Genomic DNA, 20220 nt, shown 5'->3' on the forward strand with positions numbered 1-20220 from the left:
TATCATTTCTTAATGCATGCATTACTAAATGACAATAAAAGAGGACTGTGTGTCCTCATAATCTAATCTAATCTAATGTCACCACTACAACCTTAATATTTGTCCTGTGGGCATACTTAGCAGATCTATTGAATAGTGACTGTAAACAGGATCAATGAAAGGGCAAGAGCACAGAAGACTAGAAACTCTAAAAATGCAAATATAAATAAATAGCAACAAATAATGAAAGCAAGAAATAACAAGATAAAGAGTCCTTAAATTGAGATCAGTAGGCCAACGGCAGCTGCAATCTCAATGACTCTTCACACAGCCTTAGACCACCTAGATTATACAAACACCTATATGAGGATGCTGTTCATTGACTATAGCTCAGCATTTAATACCATCATTCCCACAATCCTGATTGAGAAGTTATAGAACCTGGGCCTCTGTACCTCCCTCTGCAATTGGATTCCCAACTTCCTAACCAGAAAACCACAATCTGTGTGGATTGGTGATAACATCTCCTCCTCACTGACGATCAACACTGATGCACCTCAGGGGTGTGTGCTTAGCCCACTGCTTTACTCTCTGTATACACATGACTGTGTGGCTGGGCATAGCTCAAATACCATCCATGAATTTGCTGATGATACAACCATTGTTGGCAGAATCTCAGATGGAGATGAGAGAGCGTACAGGACCGAGATATACCAACTAATAGAGTGGTAACACAGCAACAACCTTGCACTCAACGTCAGTAAGATGAAAGAGCTGATTGTGGACTTCAGGAAGGGTAAGACGAAGGAACACATACCAATCCTAATAGAGGGATCAGAAGTGGAGAGAGTGAGCAGTTTCAAGTTCCTGGGTGTCAAGGTCTCTGAGGACCTAACCTGGTCCCAACATATCGATGCAGTTATAAAGAAGGCAAGACGGCGACTATACTTCATTAAGAGTTTGAAGAGATTTGGTATGTCAACAAATACACTCAAAAACTTATACAGGTGTCCCCCACTTTACGAAAGTTTGCTTTACGCCACTTTGCTTTTACGAAAGACCTACATTAGTACCTGTTTTCGCTAACTGAAAGAAATCCGGAGGATTTTCGCTTTTACAAAAAAAGGCACCCGCTTTAAACTTGTGTTTACCCCGAGAAAGTCTACCATGACCGTGAAGCCTTGCGCGTGTAGGTGTGTGCGCATACGTGTACGTGCCGATTTTTTTTTCCTACAAATCGGTTTTCGGCTAAATCTTCCAGATTCTAGTAAGTGAAACTACACTGTACATACATTATTTCTACTTTATATAGAAAAAAGGCGCCCACTTTAAACTTGTGTTTACCCGAGAAAGGCTACCATGACCGTGAAACCTTGCGCAGGCAGGTGTGTGCGCATGTATGTACGTGCCCTTTTTTTTTAGGTTTTATGTGCTATTTGGTATGATTTGGTAGGTTTTTTTTGGGTCTGGGAATGCTCAAAAAACTTTCCCATATAAATTGATGGTAATTGCTTCTTCGCTTTACATCATTTCGGCTTACGAAAGGTTTCATAGGAACGCTCTACTTTCGAGTAGCGGGGGAAACCTGTATAGGTGTACTGTGGAGAGCATTCTGACAGGCTGCATCACCGTCTGGTATGGGTGTGGGGGGGCTACTGCACAGGACAGAAAGAAGCTGCAGAGGGTTGTAAATTTAGTTGGCTCTATCTTGGGTACTGTCCTACAAAGTACACAGGACATCTTCAGGGAGCAGTGTCTCAGAAAGGTAACGTCCATTATTAAGGACCTCCAGCACCCAGGGCATGCCCTTTTCTCACTGTTACCATCAGGTAGGAGGTACAGAAGTCTGAAGGCACACACTCAGCGATCCAGGAATAGCTTCTTCCCCTTTGCCATCCGATTCCTAAATGGACATTGAACTCGTGAATACTACCTCACTTTTTAAATATATATTAGTTTTGTTTTTGCATGATTTTTTAATCTATTCATTATATGTTTACTGTAATTGATTTACTTGTTTATTTTTTCTTCTAGATTATGTATTGCATTGAACTGCTGCTGCTAAGTTAACAAGTTTCACATCACATGCCGGTGATAATAGACCTGATTCTGATCTGATCATTGGTTGTGGGAACATCTCAATAGATGAGTGTAGTTACCCTCTTTTGTGCAAGAGCCTGATTGTTGAGAGATAGTAACTGTTCTTCAACCTGGTGGTGTGAGTCCTGAGGCATCTGCACCTTCTACCTGGTGACAACAGTGAGAAAAGGACATGGCCTGGGTGGTGAGGATCTTTGATGATAGATGCTGCTTTCCTACAATAGTGTTTCATGTACAGTAGATATGCTTAATGGTTGGGACGACTTTACCCATGACGTACTGGGTTTTCCACTACATTTTGTGGGATTTTCTGTTGAAAGGCATTGGTGTTCCAATACCAGGCTGTAATGAGCCAGTCAATACACTTTCCACTACACATTTATATAAGTTTGTCAAGGTTTTTTGATGACATGCCGAATTCCTGCAGCCCTCTAAGGAAGTAGAGGCATTGTTGTGCTTTCTTCGCAATTACATTTATACGATGAGTCCAGGACTGGTGCTCTGGGATGGTGACAACCAGGAATTTAAGCTACAGACCCTCTCCATGCCTGGTCCTCCAATGAGGACTGGCTCATGGACCTCTGGTTTCTCTCCCCTGACCTCTACAATCAGTTCCTTGGTCTTGCTGACATGGAGTAAGAGAACACAAGAACCTGATTCCAGCCAGTGTAGCTATCTGGGTCATTGAGACACACAAGCCTCCAAATGATAGAAACATAGAAACATAGAAAATAGGTGCAGGAGTAGGCCATTCGGCCCTTCGAACCTGCACCGCCATTTATTATGATCATGGCTGATCATCCAACTCAGAACCCCGCCCCAGCCTTCCCTCCATACCCCCTGATCCCCGTAGCCACAAGGGCCATATCTAACTCCCTCTTAAATATAGCCAATGAACTGGCCTCAACTGCTTCCTGTGGCAGAGAATTCCACAGATTCACCACACTCTGTGTGAAGAAGTTTTTCCTAATCTCGGTCCTAAAAGGCTTCCCCTTTATCCTCAAACTGTGCCCCTTTGTTCTGGACTTCCCCAACATCGGGAACAATCTTCCTGCATCTAGCCTGTCTAATCCCTTTAGGATTTATACGTTTCAATCAGATCCCCCCCTCAATCTTCTAAATTCCAACGAGTACAAGCCCAGTTCATCCAGTCTTTCTTCATATGAAAGTCCTGCCATCCCAGGAATCAATCTGGTGAACCTTCTTTGTACTCCCTCAATGGCAAGGATGTCTTTCCCAGATTAGGGAACCGAAACTGCACACAATACTCCAGGTGTGGTCTCACCAAGGCCTTGTACAACTGCAGTAGTACCTCCCTGCTCCTGTACTCGAATCCTCTCGCTATAAATGCCAGCATACCATTCGCCTTTTTCACCGCCTGCTGTAACTGCATGCCCACTTTCAATGACTGGTGTATAATGACACCCAGGTCTCGTTGCACCTCCCCTTTTCCTAATTGGCCACCATTCAGATAATAATCTGTTTCCCTATTTTTGCCACCAAAGTGGATAACTTCACATTTATCCACATTAAATTGAATTTGCCCACTCACCCAACCTATCCAAGACCCTCTGCATCCTCTTAGCATCCTCCTCACAGCTAACACTGCCACCCAGCTTCGTGTCATCCGCAAACTTGGAGATGCTGCATTTAGTTCCCTCATCCAAGTCATTAATATATATTGTAAACAACTGGGGTCCCAGCACTGAGCCTTGCGGTACCCCACTAGTCACTGCCTGCCATTCTGAAAAGGTCCCGTTTATTCCCACTCTTTGCTTCCTGTCTGCTAACCAATTCTCCACCCACACCAATACCTTACCCCCAATACCGTGTGCTTTAAGTTTGCACACTAATCTCCTGTGTGGGACCTTGTCAAAAGCCTTTTGAAAATCCAAATATACCACATCCACTGGTTCTCCCCTATCCACTCTACTAGTTACATCCTCAAAAAATTCTATGAGATTCGTCAGACATGATTTTCCTTTCACAAATCCATGCTGACTTTGTCCGATCATCTCACCGCTTTCCAAATGTGCTGTTATCACATCCTTGATAACTGACTCCAGCAGTTTCCCCACCACCGACATTAGGCTAACCGGTCTATAATTCCCTGGTTTCTCTCTCCCTCCTTTTTTAAAAAGTGGAGTTACATTAGCCACCCTCCAATCCTCAGGAACTAGTCCAGAATCTAACGAGTTTTGAAAAATTATCACTAATGCATCCGCTATTTCTTGGGCTACTTCCTTAAGCACTCTAGGATGCAGACCATCTGGCCCTGGGGATTTATCTGCCTTCAATCCCTTCAATTTACCTAACACCACTTCCCTACTAACATGTATTTCGCTCAGTTCCTCCATCTCACTGGACCCTCTGTCCCCTACTATTTCTGGAAGATTATTTATGTCCTCCTTAGTGAAGACAGAACCAAAGTAATTATTCAATTGGTCTGCCATGTCCTTGCTCCCCATAATCAATTCACCTGTTTCTGTCTGTAGGGGACCTACATTTGTCTTTACCAGTCTTTTCCTTTTTACATATCTATAAAAGCTTCTACAGTCCGTTTTTATGTTCCCTGCCAGTTTTCTCTCATAATCTTTTTTCCCCTTCCTAATTAAGCCCTTTGTCCTCCTCTGCTGAAATCTGAATTTCTCCCAGTCCTCAGGTGAGCCATTTTCTCTGGCTAATTTGTATGCTTCTTCTTTGGAATTGATACTATCCCTAATTTTTCTTGTCAGCCACGGGTGCACTACCTTCCTTGATTTATTCTTTTGCCAAACTGGGATGAACAGTTGTTGTAGTTCATCCATGCAACCTTTAAATGCTTGCCATTGCATATCCACCGTCAATCCTTTAAGTGTCATTTGCCAGTCTATCTTAGCTAATTCATGTCTCATACCTTCAAAGTTACCCCTCTTTAAGTTCAGAACCTTTGTTTCTGAATTAACTATGTCACTCTCCATCTTAATGAAGAATTCCACCATATTATGGTCACTCTTACCCAAGGGGCCTCTCACGACAAGATTGCTAATTAACCCTTCCTCATTGCTCAAAACCCAGTCCCGAATAGCCTGCTCTCTAGTTGATTCCTCGACATGTTGGTTCAAAAAACCATCCCGCATACGTTCCAAGAAATCCTCTTCCTCAGCACCTTTACCAATTTGGTTCACCCAATCTACATGTAGATTGAAGTCACCATTATAACTGCTGTTCCTCTATTGCACAACCTTACGACAAGGTTGTGGTCCTCTTGGATGTCCTCCTGCTTTGAGTTTGCAAAGTTTGCATTCCATCTGCCACTGTTGCAGCTATGGCACAGGAATCCTGCAGTTTCACTATTCATTTTACCAGTCAATGCCCAATTGAGGATGTGACTAAACTCATTGATGAAGGAAGAGCAGTAGATGTAGTGTATATGGATTTCAGCAAGACATTTGATAAGGTACCCCATGCAAGGCTTATTGAGAAAGTAAGGAGGCATGGGATCCAAGGGGACATTGCTTTGTGGATGCAGAACTGGCTTGCCCACAGAGGGCAAAGAGTGGTTGTAGATGCGTCATATTCTGCATGGAGGTCGGTGACCAGTGGTGTGCCTCAGGGATCTGTTCTGGGACCCTTACTCTTCATGATTTTTATAAATGATCTAGATGAGGAAGTGGAGGGATGGGTTAGTAAGTTTGCTGATGACACAAAGGTTGGGGGTGTTGTGGATAGTGTGGAGGGCTGTCAGAGGTTACAGTGGGACATTGATAGGATGCAAAACTGGGCTGAGAAGTGGCAGATGGAGTTCAACCCAGATAAATGTGAAGTGGTTCATTTTGGTAGGTCAAGTATGATGGCAGAATATAGTATTAATGGTAAGACTCTTGGCAGTGTGGAGGATCAGAGGGATCTTGGGGTCTGAGTCCAAAGGACGCTCAAAGCAGCTGTGCAGGTTGACTCTGTGGTTAAGAAGGGGTACGGTGTATTAGCCTTCATCAATCGTGGAACTGAATTTAGGAGCCGAGAGGTAATGTTGCAGCTATACAGGACCCTGGTCAGACCCCACTTGGAGTACTGTGCTCAGTTCTGGTCACCTCACTATAGGAAGGATGTGGAAACTATAGAAAAGGTGCAGAGGAGATTTACAAGAATGTTGCCTGAATTGGGGAGCATTCCTTATGACAACAGGTTGAGTGAACTTGGCCTTTTCTCCTTGGAGCAACGGAGGATGAGAGGTGACCTGATAGAGGTGTATAAGATGATGAGAGTCATTGATTGTGTGAATAGTCAGAGGCTTTTTCCCAGGACTGAAATGGTTGCCACAAGAGGACACAGATTTAAGGTGCTGGGGAGTAGGTACAGAGGAGATGTCAGGGGTACGTTTTTTACTCAGAGTGGTGAGTGCCTGGAATGGGCTGCTGGCAACGGTGGTGGAGGTGGATCCGATAGGGTCTTTTAAGAGACTTCTGGATAGGTGCATGGAGCTTAGAAAAATAGAGGGCTATGGGTAAGCCTAGTAATTTCTAAGGTAGGGACATGTTCGGCACAGCTTTGTGGACCAAAGAGCCTGTATTGTGCTGTAGGTTTTCTATGTTTCTATTAGACCATCCAGCCCCTTAACTCTCTTCTGCCAATTGATCATATCCACTTCACTTCCTGAATACCTTGAAATATATCAGATGATGCAATTTTTCACAAACGGCTAGAAGTTTATCCGCATTTGAAATTTTTGTTCCATTGACTTCAATGAAACCAATTTTAAACACGAGGTCTGGCAGAGGATTGGATTGGGCCATTAAATAGAAATAGATTTCCTGTTTGTGCCTGGTATTTCTCAAAAGAGCTTTGCTGAGGCCTTGGGTGCTGAAAACTCGTGTATGTCTTAAAAATTTAGTCATCAGCTTGCATCTCAACATCTACCTTTTGACGTACACACATTTAACTCCCTAATGTGTCCCAATGCAGGACCTCCATCAGAAATTCATACTGCCTGATCCACTGAGTTCCTGCAGCTTGTTGTGATTTTGCTCCAGATTCCAGCATCTGCATTCCCTTACCTTCATTCTGACTTCAGGCACCCTTTGAAATTGAGAAGGGCAAAATATGAATAGAGTCCTGTAACGAAACAAAGGTGTCTGCCCCACAATCTTTGTGGGATTACTGAAATGCAGGCCTTTCTTTTCCACTCTCCCTGCTCCTGTAACCTAATCTTGCATGCTGCCTGTGCAGAGTTTGCACGTTCATTGTGACCATATGATGCCCCAGTTTCCTCCTGATTAGCTTCCAAGAGAATTGAGGTGATTTGGATGAAATTTGATGAAAATGAAACAAAAACAGGGAATGTTGAAAAGATTTGGCAGGTCAGGCAATGACTAGTGCTTGGAAGTAGGTACAAGGGAGATATCAGAGGTAATTTTTTCCACACAGAGAGTGGTGGGTGTGTGGAATGCACTGCCGGCGACATTGGTAGAGATGGATGCAATAGGGTCTCTTAAGAGACTTGATAGGTACATGGAGCTTAGAAAAATAGAGGGCTATGTGGTAGGGGAGTTCTAGGCAGTTTCTAGAGTAGGTTACATGGTCGGCACAGCATTGTGAGCCGAAGGGCCTATAATGTTCCGTAAATTTATATGTTCTAGGTTCTGTCCATACATCCAAAATTTTGATTGTTTCTATTTCTACAGATACTGTTGACTCAAGTTTTGTCAGCATTTTCAGTTTTTGTTTCAGATTTCTGGCATCGGCAGTTTTTTTTATTTGATTTCCAGTACAAAGGGATTTGTTCTGTTGGTCAGCATGGACTTGATGGGCCGAAGGATCTATTCCCCTGCAGTATGATTCTGTACTTTAAGTTGTGACCAGGTGCTATAATGGGTTGAAATGCTGGAATGCTGCTCCCGCTGACAATCAGACTTGTCCTGATCAGCCTGTATGTGTATTGTTCGTGAGTGTATGGCGTCATGGAAGAAATGAGTTCACGAATCCAAAGCCCACCAGTCACTGGTTGCACAGAAGCCAACTGTAAGGAGTTTGTATGCTCTTCCCCATGGCCACGTAGGTTTCTCTGGGTGCTCCAGTTTCCTCCCACAGTCCAAAGACGACAGGTTGGTCAGTTAATAGTTGTCCTGTGATGAGTCTCAGATTAAATCGGGGGTTTGCTGGGTGGCGTGGCTCAAAGGGCGAGAAGGGCCTACTCTGAACTGTATCTCAATAAATAAATAAACAAAGTAAGTGTTTGTGGTGCTGCATACTGTGTATCTGCACAATTTGCAGGCTCTTCCCTGATTCCCAATCCCTGGAAGCCAACTCGAGTCCTCGTTAGGGTTTCTGACCTGTCTTGTCTCCTGTGGGGCTCATGATCTTTGTCCGAACTCACTAACCCACTAGGCAGCATGGCCCAAGCTCTTGGATCACTGTCTACCGTGGAGCCCCTCCAATCTCTAACTAAACGAATGGGTACATGTATAGGAAAGGATTAAAGGGATATGGGTCAAGTACAGGCAAATGAGACTAGGTCAGGGTGGCTTAGGTCCTGTTTCTATGCTCTATGACTTTTAAATTGATCTCACTTTGGCCCTCGAACTGTCTGCCTGCCTTTCCACAGTTGCAATATGGAGAGGAAATATCAATAAACTAATAATTCAGACTGGGTAAATAAACCTTTTAGTAGGAAGGATATTTGCTGCGGTCTTTGTAACACAATTCCTGATTATTTTGAGGTGGGATGAAAATCAGCAAGACAATTTGGTTTGCTTGCTCCTTTGCTAAGAAGGTTATGGACCAGGATTTTGGTAAATGGGGTGAAAGTGGATGGACAATTGACAGTCAGAATTGGAAAAGTTGACTGGGAAGATGGTTTCTGTGCTGCATAACTATGCAGTGAGTGATTTTTTTTGGTTTAGTGTCATGGCTGTGCAGCTGTTAATAAAAGCAGTGAAGATTGCTCTGTGCCACGTTCTATCCCCATTGTACTCTCCTCAGCTTCATGTCCCATGGGCATGTCCCTTTGGTACCTCTTTCCCACACGCTAGCCTCCACTAGCTGGAATCCCCGTTACTGGATTCCTGGAGATCCCAGGATGGACTAAAAACCTTCCAGTAAAGTGAAGCCATTTAGTTCTGAATTTCCTGGAAAAATTCTGAACAGAAAATGCGTCCAAATCAAATGTTAACAATTAAGAGCGCAAGTTTCCTGTGGAACTTGTGAGAATGGGATTTATTTTATTTGGAGATACAGTGTGGAACAGGTCCTTCTAGTCCTAAAGCCCACGTATTTCAACACTAGCCTAATTGCAGGACAAGTACACTGACCAATTAGCATGCTAACCAGTGTGCCTTTGAAATGCGTGAGGAAACGAACCACCCAGAGGAAACACACACAGTTCACGGGGAGAGTGTACTAACTCCTACAGGCAGTGCTGGAATTGAACTTCGAACTCTGGAACTAATAGCATCAATGAACCGCTGGAAGATCAGATGGAAAATTGTAACCCACGACAATGAATGTGTTTTTCATTCAACTGCTATCTACCAAAGGAATTGACCGCCATTGTGCAACCTTCTGAAAATCAATTGTTGGATGCTATGCTCTGGGTAAATTGGAGCCAAAAGCCCAACGCCATATTGGTCTTATCTTACAGTCACTGTGTTTTTGCCTGTAGCTTTCGGACAAGGAAGAGGAGTAGTAGGCCATTAATGGGCGTTCTAGCTGAGGCAGTGCTGCTGCTTTTGAAAGATCAGCCCCTGGTTTTTGGCCCAGACTGAACCATCAGCTTAATTTACTGCTTCATGAAATAAAGCAAAGCAGTCAAACAGCAGAATCGTAATCCATCACAAGGAGAATTTAAACGCAAACAACAGGAATTCTGCAGATGCTGGAAATTCAAGCAACATACATCAAAGTTGCTGGTGAACGCAGCAGGCCAAGCAGCATCTATAGGAAGAGGCGCAGTCGACGTTTCAGGCCGAGACCCTTCGTCAGGACTAACTGGAGGAAGAGTGAGTAAGGGATTTGAAAGCTGGAGGGGGAGGGGGAGATGCAAAATGATAGGAGAAGACAGGAGGGGGAGGGATAGAGCCGAGAGCTGGACAGGTGATAGGCAAAAGGGGATACGAGAGGATCATGGGACAGGAGGTCCGGGGAGAAAGACGGGGGGGGGGACCCAGAGGATGGGCAAGGGGTATATTCAGAGGGACAGAGGGAGAAAAAGGAGAGTGAGAGAAAGAATGTGTGTATAAAAATAAGTAACAGATGGAGTACGAGGGGGAGGTGGGGCATTAGCGGAAGTTAGAGAAGTCGATGTTCATGCCATCAGGTTGGAGGCTACCCAGACGGAATATAAGGTGTTGTTCCTCCAACCTGAGTGTGGCTTCATCTTTACAGTAGAGGAGGCCGTGGATAGACATGTCAGAATGGGAATGGGATGTGGAATTAAAATGTGTGGCCACTGGGAGATCCTGCTTTTCCGTGTTCGCCACGATGCGGAACTTTTCTTCCGCTGTCTCCGTCTCCGAGCCTACTTCTTCGGCAAGGACTCTTCCACCCCCACCGATGACCCCTTCTCCCGTCTTCAACCCTCCTCTTCTTCATGGACACCCCGCTCTGGTCTTCTGCCTGCTCTGGATCTCTTTATTGCCAACTGCCGACGGGACATCAACCGTCTCGACTTCACCGCACCTTGTTCCCATTCCAACCTCACTCCTTCGGAACGCTCTGCTCTCCACTCCCTCCGCACTAATCCTAACCTTATTATTAAACCCGCTGATAAAGGGGGTGCTGTTGTAGTCTGGCGTACTGACCTCTACCTTGCCGAGGCACAGCGACAACTCGCGGATACCTCCTCTTATTTACCCCTCGATCGTGACCCCACTAAGGAGCACCAGGCCATTGTCTCCCACACTATCAACGACTTTATCCGCTCAGGGGATCTCCCATCCACTGCTACCAACCTTATAGTTCCCACACCCCGCACTTCCCGTTTCTACCTCCTACCCAAGATCCACAAACCTGCCTGTCCTGGCCGACCTATTGTCTCAGCTTGCTCCTGCCCCACCGAACTCGTTTCTGCATACCTCGACACTGTTTTATCACCCCTTGTTCAATCCCTTCCGACCTATGTTCGTGACACTTCTCACGCTCTTAAACTTTTCGATGATTTTAAGTTCCCTGGCCCCCACCGCTTTATTTTCACCATGGATGTCCAGTCCTTATATACTTCCATCCCCCATCAGGAAGGTCTCAAAGCTCTATGCTTTTTGGATTCCAGACCTAATCAGTTCCCCTCTACCACCACTCTGCTCCGTCTAGCGGAATTAGTCCTTACTCTTAATAATTTCTCCTTTTGCTCCTCCCATTTCCTCCAAACTAAAGGTGTAGCTATGGGCACCCGTATGGGTCCTAGCTATGCCTGCCTTTTTGTTGGGTTTGTGGAACAATCTATGTTCCGTGCCTATTCTGGTATCTGTCCCCCACTTTTCCTTCGCTATATCGACGACTGCATTGGCGCTGCTTCCTGCACGCATGCAGAACTCGTTGACTTTATTAACTTTGCCTCCAACTTTCAGCCTGCCCTCAAGTTTACCTGGTCTATTTCCGACACCTCCCTCCCCTTTCTAGATCTTTCTGTCTCTGTCTCTGGAGACAGCTTATCCACTGATATCTACTATAAGCCTACTGACTCTCACAGCTATCTGGACTATTCCTCTTCTCACCCTGTCTCTTGCAAAAACGCCATCCCCTTCTCGCAATTCCTCCGTCTCCGCCGCATCTGCTCTCAGGATGAGGCTTTTCATTCTAGGACGAGGGAGATGTCTTCATTTTTTAAAGAAAGGGGCTTCCCTTCCTCCACTATCAACTCTGCTCTTAAACGCATCTCCTCCATTTCACGTACATCTGCTCTCACTCCATCCTCCCACCACCCCACTAGGAATAGGGTTCCCCTGGTCCTCACCTACCACCCCACCAGCCTCATGGTCCAACATATTATTCTCTGTAACTTCCGCCACCTCCAACGGGATCCCACCACTAAGCACATCTTTCCCTCCCCCCCTCTCTCTGCATTCCGCAGGGATCGCTCCCTACACAACTCCCTTGTCCATTCGTCCCCCCCATCCCTCCCCACTGATCTCCCTCCTGGCACTTATCCGTGTAAGCGGAACAAGTGCTACACATGCTCTTACGCTTCCTCCCTTACCACCATTCAGGGCCCCAAACAGTCCTTCCAGGTGAGGCATCACTTCACCTGTGAGTCGACTGGGGTGATATACTGCGTCCGGTGCTCCCGATGTGGCCTTTTATATATTGGTGAGACCCGACGCAGACTGGGAGACCACTTTGCTGAACATCTACGCTCTGTCCGCCAGAGAAAGCAGGATCTCCCAGTGGCCACACATTTTAATTCCACATCCCATTCCCATTCTGACATGTCTATCCACGGCCTCCTCTACTGTAAAGATGAAGCCACACTCAGGTTGGAGGAACAACACCTTATATTCCGTCTGGGTAGCCTCCAACCTGATGGCATGAACATTGACTTCTCTAACTTCCGCTAGGCCCCACCTCCCCCTCGTACCCCAGCTGTTACTCATTTTTATGCACACATTCTTTCTCTCACTCTCCTTTTTCTCCCTCTGTCCCTCTGAATATACCTCTTGCCCATCCTCTGGGTCACCCCCCCCCCCCCCGTCTTTCTCCCTAGGCCTCCTGTCCCATGATCCTCTCGTATCCCCTTTTGCCTATCACCTGTCCAACTCTCGGCTCTATCCCTCCCCCTCCTGTCTTCTCCTATCATTTTGCATCTCCCCCTCCCCCTCCAGCTTTCAAATCCCTTACTCACTCTTCCTTCAGTTAGTCCTGATGAAGGGTCTCGGCCTGAAACGTCGACTGCGCCTCTTCCTATAGTATGCTGCTTGGCCTGCTGCGTTCACCAGCAACTTTGATGTATGTTACAAGGAGAATTTATCGCATTTCATCATCTGACCTCCAGGCTTACTGATCTCGTGTAAAATTGGAAACTGTTTCATGGGTACTGTATGACTTGCAGCTAATCACTGAAATGACCAGTGGCCTTGGTACCTTGATTACATTATGTGCTAACAGCCTCATTTTAACCCCCACAGAATCTATGTTGACCGCCAACTATCCACTTACATTAATCCTGCACGAGCGCCATTGAATTCTCCACATACCCATCAATGCCCCACAGATTCTACCACTCACCTCTATATATCTGGGGCAATTTGCAGCAGTCACTGATAATTTACTGACCCACATGCCTTTGAAATGTGGGAGGAAACAGGAGCATCTGGAGGAAACCCATGTGCTCACAGGGATTTTACAGTACTATAATGAAAGGTACCATATCAAGTGATCTTTGTGTATTTTCCAACTTGCAGAACTGTCAACTTAAGGATGCCTTTGAAAACACAACCAGTTTGTTACCCTGTATATGAAGCCATCAAACTGTTGTTTAAAAACCTGACTCTGTCTTTAATGTCTTCTAGGGCAGGGGTCCCCAACCTTTTGCGCACCGCGGACTGGTTTAATATTGATGATATTCTTGCGGACCAGCCAACAGGGGGGTGGGGGTGTTCAAGTTCAACAGTGCATGACAGGGAACGAGGAGAGGTGTAGCTGACTCATATCGTTTCATATCGCCAAACATATTGTTTCTGCGCATGCTCGCGGCCCAGTGGGGACCACTGTTCCAGGGGCATTAGTGGAATCTGCTCATCCCTAGTGGCCTCTGCTTGACTCTAACATGGATGTTAGGGTTTCCTGCTAGCAGATGGTTGTGTACAACTGGAGCAGGAGGGAGAATATATTTTCACAGTGAGAATTTTGTCCTTTTTCTTTGAAGGGGATTCATTTGTACAGAGTGAATACGTATTTGAGACCATGGATGAAAATGCATAAAGTGGAATCCTCATTTGTTCAGAAGTCTGTTTATCATACAGTTAGAGCATGAATTCCTTGCTTTTTATGTTGTTTAATTCTTAGTCCCTTTTCTGTTTGTTTCCAGCATTTGGCAAAATCAGCCATTTATAAAAAGTGATGAGGTACTAACTTGGAAATTGCTGAAATTAAGTTGGTAATGTTGGTGTTTAGTGGATTCCAGTTAATTGGGACACATCGGGAGTAGTGTGTTTTGGCCCAATTTAGCTGCTGCCCAAATTAGCTGAAGTTTCATGGAAATAGCTGGAAGTTATAAAAAGGGTAAAGTACCATTTAACTAAGTAACAAATTGTGTATTTAAATGAAATACAGAACAAATCAGAACACTACCAATGGTACTACAGTACTATAAAACTGTATTAATTCCTAATAGTTATGGACAGAGGAATTCATCCAGTGTATGCTGTCGTGTTTGTTTAATTGACTGCAATTGAACAAAATCAGCGCGGGCACCTGGTGCAGGTAATGACTTGGAGATGTGCTAAAAGGCCAGGAGCGAAAAGGAAACAATTTCACTCCTTCAGCAAGTTAGGAACTACGAAGATCTAGAAGGTATCAGCAATCATTTTGAAATGTTACAATGAAAATTAAGATTTGATGGATGCAATCTTTGAAAGCATTGTATGAAGACGGCCCATTATCTGCACTAGGTGTCTGCGCTGATTTTGTTCATTTATAAATCAAAAGAACACAACAGTGTACACTGAATTCCTCCATCAATAACTACTAAAAACTAATGCACGGTTTTATCGTACTATAGTACCATTGGAAGTGTTCTAATCTTCTGTATTTCATTTAAGTACATAATTTTACTCAGTTTGACCTTTTTATACCTTTTTTAACTATTTCCACGAAGCTTCAGCTAATTGGGTCTGCCACTTAATTCGAACAAAATGTACTGACCCCAAAGTGTCCCAATTAACCGGAATCCACTGTAATTTGTTTTGAGTGAACTTAGTGATGATTAAATAAGAGATTGTGACAGTTTAAGAGATTTGGTAATTGACTTGTGAGAAGAGCTGGAAAATAAATAAGATGAGAAACCTTTATTCTCTCTGGGGAGTGATTTGTAGTCGAAGCACATTGAGCTGGAACTAAGATGGTTCCTTCTCCATCTTCCTTCCCCTTTCTCCCCAATTCCCACTGCAGCTCTTGTCTACTCTTTGTCCTGTGGCTGCTCTGTTCAGTACTTAAACATGAGGCCGACAGCAGTAATTTAGTTTACATAACCATCTGGGCACACCAACCTGAGTAGAGCAGTGGTTCTATTTTTTTTTAATGGAAAACCTGAAAAGCTACCTAAGGAAATGGTGGTGGGCTTCAGTAAAGCTCATGCTTGGCCAAACAGGAGGGTCGAGAGACAGAGGGCGCAGATTGATAGTGATCAGCAGAAAGGTGATGTGAGGGAGTAACTCCCTAACACAGTGAGTCATTATGACTTGGAATGTCAGAGCCGAAGGATGGTGCAGGCAAATGCAATCATAACTTTTAAAGAGACTCCCATCCGGTCTCCCACATCTCCGCACAGTTCAACAGACAGCTGAACAATACTGTAGTGAAACATTTCGGCTAGAAGAGCTGCAGCTTATAGCGACGAAGACTGAGTTCAATTCAGACACTCTGTGTGGAGTTCATATGTTCTCCTTGAGACTGTGTGCGCTTCCTTCAGTTTCCCCTCACACCTGTAGATGTGCAAGGTGGTAGGTAACTGGCCAAAGTATATTGTCCCCAATGTGTAGGTGATTGGTAGAAACTGGGGTGAGGGGGAAATTGATGTCAATGCAAGGAGAATAAAAGAAATTGTACAGCTAGTATAAATAGCTGGTTGATGGGCCAAAGGACATGTCTCCATGCCTGTTTATGCCTCTGACTATGACTTATGTTAGTGGTTTTGATGAGAGGAACAGAGAGGTGGTGATAAAGGGATGGAATTCTAAGGTTTCTTCCTCGAGTTGCTGCCTGACCCCACAGTGTATTGCTAGTACTTTCTGGTTTTGTTTTGGAATTCCGGCATCTGCAGTTTATTTTCTTCCTTGCCAAATGACATAAGGTAGCTACCATTCGGTGGTCTTCCACAAAGTTAAGTGTTCCATTCACCTGCATTCGTCCGTGATATATGTTTATCAAGGATTAACAACATTGAGTACAAATCCTCGTTGGGTATTGTTTGGGTGCTGTTTGGAAATATTTATAAATATATTTACAGGGCCGGCTGGTGGCGCAACGACATTGGTATTGGACCCAGGAGCGGAGGTTCCCGGGTTCGAAACTAGTCGGGTCCGCTCCTGAGTATGCTTTCCATCCGTGCCGGGTTGAGTGTCGAGGTTGCAATTCGACCTTGTAAAAGTAAAAGGGAAAATACTGCGAAAATGTCTGTGAGGAGTGGTGCGCCACACTGTCTCACTCTCGCTCCGCGCCTTGTAAAAAGCCATGAAAAAGACATCATCACGGACTCACGCACGCACACGCAGACGTGCACACACTGACACACACACAGGCACATGCCAAAAATAAATAAATAAATATATCTACAAGTAGTCCCTGGGTAATGTAAAGGTTCCCTTCCCAAGAACATGTACCAGGCTATTTTTCTGTAAATTGGAGCCATTTCTTTTTCATAACTATCCATGTCATATCACTTTGGATACTCTTCCTACAATTCTTTCATTTCATCGAATATTCATCCTGACTACCAATAATCAAGCCAATGAAATTTTATGCAATATCTAATTGTTAATACCATATAACATCATACTAGCATGAAAATATCTCTCAATGTGTATGGGAGAATTTGTAGGAGATTGGATTTTCTTCTGGATCAAGGGAGGCTACTGTATAACCCTGTGTAGTGTTGGTGCATTCATTTAATTTTTAATTTCTTTTCCTTGCAGTTGAGCAGGAAGAAGACTTTACTCTTTACCAGCCACACCGACAGGAGTACAAATTTAATCTGTCCCAAATTCCAGAGGGAGAAGCTGTCACGGCTGCAGAGTTCCGAATTTACAAGGAGTGGGTCAGAAGCCGCTTTGAAAACGAGACATTTGAGATTGGCATCTACCAGGTGTTGCGTGAAAATGCAGACAGGTAGGTTTATCTTACTCATTTCAACTGACCCATCCACTCCACTCCCCTGACCCTCGCACACTTTTGCTGGGCTCTGGACAGTTCTGTAATGAAATGGGTAAAACGATGTCTTATTTGACATCAGAAGAGACTGAGTGAGTCAGGCCTCCTTTCTCCAAATCTTGGAAGATTGACAGTTTGAAACTTACAAAGGTTTTGAAGCACTCAATGGGACAGACGTGGGGAAAATGTTCCCCCTTGATCAGGGAATCTCAAAAGCTTTTGGTCAAATCACATCAAGTTGAGTTTATTGTCACATGCACAAGTATACTGAGGTACCGTACAATGCGAAACCTGCATGCAGTAACTTTGCAGGCACGTTGGTACGGGCAACACACAAAGTAAATTGTACAGCCATAAAGAGAGAAAAAAGATGCAAAAAAAAGCAAGACCTTAGTACAAAAAAAGGGGAAATAATCAAAGAAGCCCATGATAGTGCAAGAGGAATCCATTGTTGAGTAAGTGAGACAAGGAGAAACTTCACTTGGAGTGTAGTAAATCTGTGAAATTGTCCAGTATGGATATCTGTTGAGGTTCAGCTGATGGGTTTGTGTAAACTGTTCTCCCTGTGACGGTGTGGGTTTCCTCCATGTGCTCCAGTTTCTCCCCCCGCCCGCCCACATTCCATTCCAACAACGTACGTGTTGGTAGGCTGATTGGTCACATGGGTGTAATTGAGTGGCACGGGCTCTTTGGGCCGGAAAGGCCTGTTGCCATGCTTTATCTCTAAGTAAATACAAAAAATAAAATAAATAAATGGATGTTAAAGGAGCAAAGGGAAATGTGGATAGGGCAGCTGTAGATTAGAAAGCTGAATGGTGGCATTGACCCCATTGGCTAAATAAACTCCTATCTCTCTTACTTATGTCGAATGGCTGTCAAACCAATACTGCATCGTGTCTGCTGTGCAGGGGAATAGTTATCAGTACTCTTGATTTTTGACTTATGGAGGCAGGCAGTACCGAAACAGGCTCACAAAGGACTTAACCATGCCAATCCCATTTACCAGCACTTGTTCTGCAGCCTTCCATGCCTTGACAATTCAAATGTTGGTCCAGCTACTCAAATGTTGTGAGGGTATCTGCCTCCACCACAGACAGCGCTTTCCATATTCCAAACACTCTCAGGATAAGAATGTCTTCCTCAGATCCCCTCTTAACCCTTGCCCTTTTGCCCATAAAGTCTTTAGTTGTAGACACCTCTGCTTTGGCGAAAAATGTTTCCTACTATTCTCTCCAATAACCTCCAACAATTGTTTTAATCTTTCATCGTTTGCCCTCTGCCTATCTCCAAGGCAGGGGTTCCCACCCTGGGGTCCACAGACTCCTTGCCTAATGGCATTGGTCCGTGGCATAAAAAGAGGGAGTCACCAATCCCAGCCTGGTTACTGAAATATTCAATCCCAGGCAGCGTCCTGCTCAATTTCCCTTGCATCTTCTTATGTGTAACCAAAGTTTTATATAAAGTTGTATCGTTATGTTCTGTTCCCTTGGCTTTCCCCTTTTGAGCGATACTTACCATGTAAAGACAAGTCTAATGAAGAGGTATTGGGTTTATGTTTGCTGTGCTGTGCTACAGACTTACAAATATGCTTAAAATGCAGTTCTTGCACAAAATGGACTGATTATATATCTGGTTTACGTCCGCTAATACGATGAACCGAGATCGAGGATTGGGCCTACTCTGGCTGCTCCGGGGACTCAACCTGGTTCAGAATGCTATCGTTTGGTGTGTGTGTGTACACCAACATGTACGTCCTCTTTCTCTGCGCAATTGTTATGGTCTTCTTTGGGTTCTTCGGGTTTCTTGCTTTGTGGCTGCCTGTAAGCAAACAAATCTCAGGGTGTATAATTTTTACATTCTTTGATAATAAATCGACTTTGAATCTTGAACATCCTGACCTCATTTCAGCTGGTGCAACTGTTTTGCGACGCTTCCCTCCAGATTTGCCCTGTTGAGTCCTACCAGTTGCAGCTTTGTGCTGTTTATCCTGAGTGAGTGAACAGATCCAAAGTAGATCAACTAGAGCTGGTGTTGCTTGCCAGATATTCTCCTCAGTGACACTAGGTGATATTGCAGTTTAAACTCTCAACGTGGAGGTTCTTGGTTAAAAGCAAATCTGTTTCAAAGCAACATGGCTCAAAAAAAGCCCTTCAATGTGTTAACTTAGCAGTGGTTCCTCTTGGCAATCAGGCCTGTACATTCAGGTCAAAAGGAGCTTTTCTCATGCCTTTGATATTCTTGTATAGCTTTCAAGATACTGCGTTTTTAAAGTCTGACTTTACTTCTCCAGATATGGGTAGCCTGCTGTTTTTTTAAGGATTTTTGTTGTTGAAAAGCAGAGCCTTCTGGAAATGGCCTCCTAAGCAGTGAGTGTGAAAGGTGTGATTTAAGAGCAGCCCTTTTGGACTGAGCAGACAGTGACGGATGTTTTTTTTTGCCTGCACAATTGACCTTCTTGTGCATTCTGAGAGGGCAGTCCTGAACCACTCGTGATTTATCAGATTATGTTGTATTAAAAATTATTTTCATTGGTGCAGTTGGAGGTTTTGCGAACTACAAGTTGGCTGTTGGCAGTGCATGGCAAATTAAAAGGGTTTTGTTGCTGGACATGTGGAACTTCAGGGAATTTTCTGACGTTGCTGGGAAAGGTGGTGGAATTAAACACTGGAGCATGTGGTTGACAATTGACAGTGCTTAAGCACGGAGAGGCTGTAGAATCTGGCTGAAGTACAGACCCAGGTTCTGTGATTGTACTGAGAATTAAGGTCTCTTTACACTGTGTATCTGATGTTAACTCCAGGAGTCTCCACGTGGTTAGAAGTTGCTGTACCAATTGTCTGGCTGCTCAGTTGGCCATGCAGTTGAAATCTTTAGAAACAGATCTATTTTGAAACCATTGCATCTTTCAGCTCACTTTTCCAGTTGGAAAGATTCCTTAATGAGTTGATTCCCACTCTAATGAGGCATGACGGAATTGAATTGAATACCAATGCATAAGCTACCTTGGGGTTAACAACCCTGACTAGTCAAACAAAGCTGTTACGGAACCAGCAAAGAAGGATCCTTCTACACCTGGGTGCAATG

General features: G+C 44.4%; 1 protein-coding gene across 1 annotated transcript in view; it reads left to right on the plus strand.

The window, feature by feature from the left end:
* The window catches only part of bmp6 (bone morphogenetic protein 6), a 168251-nt gene that overhangs the window by 47367 nt on the left and 100664 nt on the right, over positions 1 to 20220 (plus strand). Inside the window, exon 2 of the mRNA XM_063055600.1 lies at positions 16902 to 17094. Coding sequence (XP_062911670.1) covers positions 16902 to 17094 — 193 coding nt within the window. The remainder of the gene's footprint in view (positions 1 to 16901; positions 17095 to 20220) is intronic.

The sequence above is a fragment of the Mobula hypostoma genome, chromosome 1 (assembly GCF_963921235.1).
Source record: "Mobula hypostoma chromosome 1, sMobHyp1.1, whole genome shotgun sequence".
Lineage (NCBI taxonomy): Eukaryota > Metazoa > Chordata > Chondrichthyes > Myliobatiformes > Myliobatidae > Mobula > Mobula hypostoma.